General features: G+C 37.3%; 1 protein-coding gene across 5 annotated transcripts in view; it reads right to left on the bottom strand.

The window, feature by feature from the left end:
- Positions 1 to 9827, bottom strand: part of SIK3 (SIK family kinase 3) — a 215824-nt gene that overhangs the window by 70680 nt on the left and 135317 nt on the right. For all 5 annotated transcript variants that reach the window (XM_015590132.2, XM_015590133.2, XM_025047456.1 and 2 more), the window contains one exon: positions 177 to 338. In XM_015590132.2, coding sequence (XP_015445618.1) covers positions 177 to 338 — 162 coding nt within the window. The remainder of the gene's footprint in view (positions 1 to 176; positions 339 to 9827) is intronic.

Raw genomic sequence — 9827 nt, 5'->3', positions numbered from 1 at the left:
AACACTACATGAAAAATAACATTTAAAATATATCAGTTTTTAAGCCACACACACAAAAATCTTTTATTTTCACGATTCTTCTTTTTAAATAGATGAAAATAGACAATCCCTTATTTTGAGAGCCTTAAAGGAAAAACACCTTTATTCCTTTTTCACATCTTCGACACGCCTCTCACCTGCTATTTTGATATTCAGATTGGCATCCAGAAGCAAATTTTCAGCTTTTAGATCACGATGAACAATGTTCCGACAGTGACAAAAAAAGACGGCCGCAACAATCTGTTTGAACTTCCGACGAGCCTCCTTTTCTGCCATTCTGCCATGGGCCACCAGGTGGTCTGCATTAAAGAAGAACACAGTCAGTTCTCATTTTAGACACTGGTAGATGGAAGGATGCAAAGGAGTCCACCAAATGAAAGAGTTAAAAGAATGAAAACTGAAAAATAGAAAACACCACACTTACAGTCCTGGTTATCTATAAAATTCATTAGTAATCAGTACCCGAACTATTTTAAGTAGAAATCCTGTTACACATAAGTATGCATCAGAATACACTTGCTCTACCGTAAGAAAAAAAAGTTCTGAGGGATATAATACTATTTTTCAAAGATCATAAATACCACTTAACATCTTGCTTTTCATATCTCCATTGCAAAAGCTTACATATACACAGCAAACATACACATGAAGTATCGGCAATATTTCCTGTACTAAAGGGTGAGTCAAAAAGCAGAGTCACAATAATCAATCATCTTAGGAAAGAGCAGAAAGAAATCAGTCATTTCCTGGTGGGGGCAGGTAGGAAATTGGTTTATATAGGATTCCGTTTAGGCTAATATTTCTGCTTTCTCAGTTTTACAGTTTGACCTAAAAGTGTATTTATCTGGTAACTATTCTCTATAATGCATAATAATATGTCTGCATCCATCTTTACATCTGCATTTATTGTGCTTACCAAGTATTTTTAAAACTATATTATTAATTTTTACAGACAACATCAATAGAAAATCAAGTGAATTTTCTACCACTTTAAATGAAATAATTTCATTGGCTATATTGCTAACCACAATATTCAGCAAAAGAACTTACCTATGATAAACTTTGTAATACTGTAAGCCAGGCTGTTCTATACTTAAAATGAAATGACTGACCCATAATCAATACTGTAAGTATTTTTTTCTAATGGCAGTAGGTTTATATTAAGCCAATGACACATATATCCTTAACCCAGTTTTTCATATAACCAACAATATATACAAGTTTTGACAACTGGTGGGATTAGAAATGTTAGCAATGATATAACTTGCTTTGTTTAAAATTTCTATTAGTTTCATCAGCATTATCCTTAAACCAAATGATCTAGCTGGGAAAAGGACACATTTGCTATCATAAGTATCCTGAGATAGTGAAAAATTAAGACAATATAAATAAATGTATCTTTGCTTATCAATAGTAGTTTTAGTAATACTACCCAATTGTTTTAGTGTCATCTCAATCACCAGTAGAACCAGTCAGGTGTATCTTTTCTTCATCACAAAGAGTGGTTTGGGATAAAACATGTGCACTAGTAATGACTGCTAAGACTATGAGCTTAGAGCAAGAAATTGGGGCGGGGGCATGAAGAAAGGGAGCTAAATGACAATACATCTACATAACAGATTTTCAAACAATTCAAATTAAATTCTGACCACAAAGAACATAAAATTTTGGAGACCAAAAATATAGTAATTTTAATAAAAATGTTTTATAAGTAGATCATTTAAATTATTAAGAAAAACTCTTCAAAGGAGTTGTTATAATTGTTAGGGTTATCAATGACCCCCACACAAGATCTTTGAAGCATTTCCCTCAAAAACAATCATTACTATGGCCAAAGTTACCAATTTAGTAAAAGAAGAAAGAGAGAGAGAGAGTGAGAGAGAGAGAGAGAGAGCGCGAGCGCGAGAGCGAGAGAAAGAGAAAGAGAGAGAGAAGAGAGAGAGAGAAAATAAGAAGTCTTCAGCTTAGAAGCTAAGAGGACTAGAATACAGCTTTCTATGGAAGTTTAGAGGTGATGATAAATAAGCTTACACTCTGGTGTGTTTAGGCTTCTGGTGAGACCTGTCATAACAACTTTAAACAACACAAAGTCCCTAACTAGGAATATTGTAATATAAGCCGTTAAAAAAATGGATGTACAACACTATGTTTTATTTCAAAAGGCCATTCTCTAATAGTACCTGTTCCTTTGACCCCCTATTTCTCTTAACCCAAGGCCTAATTATGCTAATAACATGTTTCAGCTGCTAAACTTTGTCTAATTAAAGAGCTTTAAAGAGAGAGCTATTCTTGAGAAACATAAAAATAAACCCTTATGAAGGTTTACCATCAGAAGCTCATTTGGCCAAGCCACCCATTAATTAAAATGCCCAAGAGACATTCGTCTGGTAGTAAATACTAATTACCAGAACACATCAAAAAGTTTCTTAAATATAACAGAATGATTAATTTAGTGATTTCCAAAATAAATGATTTTCTTCTATTAAAAAAAAAACAAAACTCTTTATATTTTCTGAGTACTCTGTTTTCCTAAAATGATTGGAACATTCTCAAAACTGTACACAGGCCAGGAGCGGGTGGAATTCAGCCTAGTTCTATTTTATCTCTACAATGACACATTGGTTGTCCTTGGACAAATAATTTATACTGCCAATATCCCCACCTCTTGATCTGCTACACAGAAATAAACTACGTTACATGCTATGACCAAAGAAAGGATAGCTTATTTGGGCATAAACTTGTATTCTGATTAAGAGTTATCATATATGGCATAACTTTAAAGACATTTGAAAAGCTACTTTTTAAAAGTCTATTCAGTAATATAAAGAGAATATTTAAACATTTGGTTAACAGATCATACGGTTCCTCAGGATTCTGTAGTACATGAAGGTGATTACTATATACATCAATTGTCCTGTTATACAGTTCTAGTTAAAAGGTATTTGTGAGAGCACAGTGGGTAAAACAGCTTAAACTATATAATAGTATTTTTCCTAGATACCTACATATCCTTAGAGTTATTAATACAGAGGACATATACAAATCGCTTTTAAAAAGTGTTGGCTGTGAACATCAGATGTTTTCTCCTAGCCGTTGTGTTTGATGTTCAAGTTTTCTCCTCTTCTGGAGCACTGTGCTCTTTTCCACATTCAGGACCATCTTAACAGCTCAATGTCATTCAGACTTTATCCACTGCTTTAATTTTGCCCATCTTATTACCACCCCCAGCCCTATCCCGTTAGTTTGCTTTCATTATAAACTTACAGGGTCTAGTGGGTGTGCCAGGAAGCCAGCAGCCTGCAGTGGTTTTCAGTCCCTGCTGAAATTACTTTTCAGCTGCCAGCAGACAAATGGCTGCTTTATGTTCATGTGTACTCTATAGGCAGTGAGCAAAAATTCAAGTTCAAATGTGTTATTTTACTTTCAGCAAAGAAACTCAGACCAGTAGCCTAGACTGGACTTAAAAAAAGTCACACCATTTGAATAAATATGGGGTAATTTCAGAAAGGTAAATGAAACAAAATGGCTCCTGAACTACTCAATATTCAAAATAAAATATATTCGGAATCTTGTCAGGATAAACCCCAGCTGCAAGGAACTCTAAAGAGCTATTCTGCTTCTTCCAGGGAGTTCAGAAAGCCAGCTCTCCTAAATACTGGGCAAGATACCACCCACATCTTCAGTCCCAAACATCCCAGACTACAGCCACTATTCTAGCTTCCCATATTCCCATATTCCCCTTCCCAGCCTGGCTCCCCCCGCCCCCCAGAGTCTTTAATTAGACACCTTCTGCATAAACTCCCTCACAGTAGAGTTATTTTTCATTATCAATTAACTACTTAGCTATTTAGCTGCCACTATATGTTTCAGACCAATTTCAAGTTTTTCTCTATCAAACTTCACTCCAACCATTTTGACCCAAATATGAGGTGACTCTCAGTTAAGAGGAGAAAATGGCTCTTCTGTTTCAAGCTCTTATCAAAAGTAAGGAGTTCTCATTTTCACTTTCCAATCACCATAAACCACTTGACACTGGAATCCATTAACCTTTTTTATCTGCTTGTCCTCACAAAATAAAAAGAAGTTAGTGACATTAAGGGATTTATGTACCTGGTGAGGATCAGTATTATCAAAAATGGAGGAAATGAATTCTGAAGTTTCAAAACTATTAGAGCACCAGCATATGTAAACTTTGCTTTAGAATTCACTGTAATTTTGTCCCAATCTGTCTCAAGAAGAACTATGTTGCGGTTCATTTAGATTCTAAACTTTCAAAGAGCAAAAATACACATAAGGCAGTCTTAACTTCTCTAGCTCAGCCTCATTAGAGTGTTAGAGGCATGCCACTAATGAGATAGTGGTGAAGAGCCAACATCTCTTTAAATAAGTCACTTTTCCACTATAAACAGACCACGTCTCCATTTGTCTGTTAAGTCTACAACTCACAACTGACCCAAAACACTAGCTGAAAATGAACATACCCTGACAGGAGGTCAAGCAACAGGGCAGAAGCTTTTCACTTTTCATGATGAAGAAATAAGCTGGTCTAGAAAAGGTGGCAGGTAGCTTAGGTGGCTACCTGAAGAAATTTCTGTCAATTCCAAGCTAACCACAGCTAGTTCTTTGTTTTGCCACTCTGTTCTATCATTTCTTCTTTCTACAACCATGGAGATGACTTCTTGTTTATCAAAGAAATGCTTCTTTCCAAAAGAGCCAGGGCAAGGCCAATATAACTCAGCTGCCTGGGAACAGGTTAACAAGAGTGCACTCACTTTAATATCTACCCCAAACTCTTGTAGGCCTCAAGCTACCAGTGACTAGAAGAGGGTTTGTTATTTTGTTTCCCTTCCCAAGAATCCGACTATCCCATATCAGTCTTCTTTATTTGTTGCTGCTCTTGCTACTACCTCTTTTCTTCATTTTTCCAGTTGTCTAGGCCAAAAATCTTGGTGTCATCCTTCATTTTCTTTCTCTCGCACTACACATCCAATACATCAGAAAATTTTATAAATTCTATCTTCAAAGCAGATCCAAAATTTAAGTATTCCTCACCTCTATTCCAACCCCACTCTATTGCCGCAGACCTAGTCCAAGAGTCATTATCTTCCACCTAGATTACTGTAATCTCCTAATATTCCTAACTAGAATGCCTGTTTCTGCCCTTGGTCCCCTGTGATCTACTCTCAAAACAACAGCCAGAGTAAAATAAAAACTTTTATTTTGAAATAATTACAGATTCACAAGAAATTACAGAGACGGTTCAGGGAGATTCCATGTACCCTTCATGCAGTTTCCCTCCATGGTTCAATCTTACATAATTATCAAACAATACTGAAACCAAGAATTTGACATGGGTTCAAAGTGTGAATACTTGTATGTCATTTTATCATGTGTACATTTGTGGAACTACCACTGAAATCAAGATATAGAATTATTCAGAGTTACTCATTACTGAGTATTCCTGCAGGTATAAAAACAAAAAGCAAACCATATTTACTTCTATTACAAAGAAATTAAACTTTTTCCTTAAGGGTTTTGAAAAAACACATTTTCTTTGTGAAACACAGGCATGAGATATGCTTCGGCTCTGAAAGTTTTAAACTAGAACTATAGCTATTTTTTTCCTATGTCTCTTTACATATACGAGTGCTCTGCATATGATAGATGCTTAATAATTACAGATTAACTCAAGAAATATCAATCAGAGAAAAGACTATACGTTTTTACAAAAACGTTTTATTCTTCCTTTTGCCAGTAAAAGAAGTTTGTAAACTAAGCACTGTTTATGTAAGTCATCATTTATAAAGGAGGATTTGTTTTCTTACAGCTTTTAAAATAATATTTCAAGACTAAGCATAAGCCCAGGCAGTCTGTGAAACAGGATCCCATATATTCCAAAAGGCCTTCCAAGAATGATACTCGGACTGTGCCAATATAATGCAAATGTTTCTCATGATATGCCAATATATTAATAGCAAAGGTGAGTTGGTTAATTTTGTAATTCAGAGGTTCTTCCCTGATTCTAGCACAATCTGCAGGCTTGTTCTTTAAAATCTAGCTCAAAGGTCATTTCTCTGAAGCTTTCTCTAATCTACTCACCTGCCCTAGAAGAACTGCTCCATAATTTGTGTCTAATAGCAGTTAGTCTATAAACCTTGACATTATCAGTGAACAACTGTATTAGTTATTTCTTGACATGTGTGCCTTCCCTTCTAGACCAGTGATTCTCGGTCCATGAATCCCTGCAAGTGTAAGAAAATATGCACAGTGTGCTTCCATTCGAGTAGGAAGGAAGAGGAAATACAAATATTCATGTGTGTGTACATCTGTACATATTTGTTAATATTTTCCAGAAGGAGTAATATTAAGTGAAAAACTTCTAAAAACGGTTACTTGTAGGGGGACAGAAAAGATGTAGAATCTAGACTTTTCTGAAAGTACCCTGTTTTACAGCTTTAATGCTGGAAACATGTAATGTTTTATATAACTCAAACAATTCAGAATTGAATCAAACGAGCAAAAGCAATTTTTAAAAACTGAAAGCAAACTGGAAAAAAGGAATCTAAATAAGTTATGACATAACCAGAGAATAATTTTTTTAAGTAATAATAAAATGGCATTATTCTTATGTATCATTAATGGAATATATCCTAAAGACAAAAAGAACTAGTAGTCTCCTTGTAATACTTGTAATAATATTGATATTGCTTTGCATCAATCTTGGCCTCACTCATATCAAGTATGTAATTATGTTAAAGTCATCCAGAACCACAATTTTCAGCATAAGAGAAAAAAGATGTAAATACATAACATTCAAGGAGTTAAGTAAAAATGCTAGAATCTTAAATTTCAATTGGAATGTTGGTATAAACTCATTTGTTACCTTTCTCAACATAAAAAATATATATATTTCCTAACTCTGTACTCTGAAAAGGCCTCTAAACAATGACAACCGAGAAGCAACAATGAGCATCTGTAAGGCCTTTAAGTGCTGTTTTCCACCTGAAGGAACCAGAGCTCCTAGGAGAAATGTTTGATTCCAGGTCTGAGACAGGAAATGTTCAAGATAAGCCTGGGACACCTTACCAAAAGCAAGGAAGCTATCAAAGATTGTACCGAAAGGACGCAAGAGTCAACTTGAAAAGGAATAATTTGAGCACCAAAAGAATAATGACTCAGTGGACTGAAACACATCAAAGGTATTAAAACCCATGAATTAATAACAACATTGCAAAATAAACAAATAAAATCAACTTCACTGGTCACCACTGGAGATTGCTAGGGTGCAAATTTATTATTCTGAAATTTAATACACGAAGGAAAACAAGTATTTATTTTGCCTTTACTTTAGTTTCTAGATAGTTTATAGGCAAAGTTATTTACAGAAGAATTACAGCTAATAAATGCAGAAAGAATAAGAGAATTAGAGATCACCATTTTGCAATTTCTAATGAAATAATGTACCTAACACAACTAAATAAGAATGGCTAAAACATTAGGTCAAAGTTTGATTAGAAACTTTATGAGAACTTTATGAAACTTTATATGTCACTAAAAGTGGAGAAACCAGACATTATACAACTCCTGATATGACGAAATAGGAAGACTATGAAGTATTCTTGGCCCGGCCCTGCCCAAATTGACCTACATTTAACCCAAACCACTTTATGAGAAACAGTGAGCTAAAGGAACTTGTTAAATGATGCAATAGAAATCCAAATTCATAATGTGGGAAACTTTACAAGACAATCCAGTTTCTTCAACAAATAAATGGCATAGGAAAAAACAGTATGTTTTTCTAAGAGCTGTTGTAAATTATTACAAATTTAAAATTTCTGGTCAAGAGGGCAGAACAGGGAAACACCGCACTTGCCTCTTCTCACAACCACAACAAATTACAACTACAGAACATTCATCACTGAGATCACCTGAAGTCTAGCTGAACAGAAGTCCTAAAACTAAGGATATACAGAAGAAGACATCTTGAGACTGATAGGAGGGAAGATGCCAAATGGGTTGGGTCCACACCCACAGGTGGTAGTTAACAATCAAGGGGATATCTCAGCTGCAGAGGAACCCCGGAGGAGGAAGGGGTCCCAGCCCCACACCAGGCTCCCCAGTCCAGGGTTCCAGTGCCAGGTAGTGAAGTCCCCACAACTTTTGGCTCTGAAAACCAGCAGAGATTGTGGCTGAGACAGAGGGTAGCTGAAGTCACAGACATTCCTCCTAAAGTGTGGACTTACTAGCTGATAAACTCACTCATTCTGAGCTCCGGCACTGGGGTAGCTGTTCAAAGAGCGTCAGGGACATTAAGGGAGAAACTGGGTTGTCTGGGTTCCTGGCAAGGGCTGAAGGGGCAGCTTTCTTCCACACAGTATTGACAGAAGCCACTGTTCCTTTGTTGGGCCCTCCCCACTACCTGCGTGCACAGATAGGCAGCTGCCATATCTGAGTCTGCATTAACTTGGCTAACACTGGTCGCCATGCCCTGGTGATTCCCTGAGATCCCGCCCACAAGTTGGGTGGGCCTACCCAAGCAGCTTCCACTGGCTTTTCCATACAAATGGCCTGTCTTGGATCATGCTGCAGACTTTCACAAAATTTCTCAAAGGTTCCCAAAACCCAAACAAGTAGTATCTCGCCTCGGCATGCCATGTTTCTCTTGCTGAGCAACCCCAAGTCTGGCACTAGCAGCAGCCAACCTTGGTTCACAGCTTAATCTCTTGAAGCACATCCAAGCCCAGTGCAGGTGGTAGCCATCTGCAGATTGCTTGGTGGCTCATGCCAGGTGGCTCTGGTCAGGGCACAGGCTGTGGTTGAATTTGGCCTGTGGTGAGGCCTCTCCTAGGAGGTCTCTGGGCCAGCATGACTGGTAACTGGCCGCATCTGAAGACCGCACATCAAAAGGAGAGACTGGGCAGGTATGAGAGCTCTGCTAAAGAGAATCCTGTTCTGTTGAGTCAGCCCTTGCACAACAGATCTTCTAGTCACAGCCAGTCTTTACAACTGACCAGCTTGAGGACCAACCCCTCCCACTGACATGCCAACAGCAGTCAAGGCTCAACTACAACAGAAGGGCACACACAACCCACACAAGGGACACACCTGGAGCACCTGGCTCAGGTGACCAGGGAGACTGCATCACTGGGCCCCACAAGCTACCTACTACATAGGTCACTCTGCCAAGACTGGGAGACATAGAAGCTCTACCTAATATATAGAAACAAACAGAGGAAGGCAGCCAAAATAAGGAGACAAAGAAATATGTCCCAGATGAAAGAACAGAACAAAGGTCCAGAAAAGAAAATCTAAACAAAATGGAGACAAGCAATCTACCAGATGCAGAGTTCAAAACACTGATTATAAGGACGCTCAGTGAACTTAGGGGAAGAATAGATGAACTCAGTGAGAACTTACACAAAGAGATAGAAACTATAAAAAAGAAACAGTCAGAAATTAGCTCCTCTAGGAGCTCAAATGAATACAATAAATAAAATGAAGAATACATTAGAGGGAATCAACAGTAGATTAGATGAAGCAGAGAACTGAATCAGGGATTTGGAAGACAAGGTAGTAGAAACACTTAATCAGAACAGCAACAAGAAAAAAGAATCTCCCCATTTACCCCCCCACCCCAAAATGAGGATAGTTTAAGGGGCCTCTGGGACAACAGAAAGCGTAACAACATTTGCATCATAGAGGTACCAGAAGGAGAAGAGAGAGAGCTAGGAATTGAAAAACTACTTGCATAATGACTGAAAACTTCCCTAACCTAGTGAAGGAAATAG

This window comes from Pteropus alecto, unplaced genomic scaffold, assembly GCF_000325575.1.
Source record: "Pteropus alecto unplaced genomic scaffold, ASM32557v1 scaffold224, whole genome shotgun sequence".
NCBI lineage: Eukaryota > Metazoa > Chordata > Mammalia > Chiroptera > Pteropodidae > Pteropus > Pteropus alecto.
This window is presented reverse-complemented; position numbering and strand designations above follow the sequence as displayed.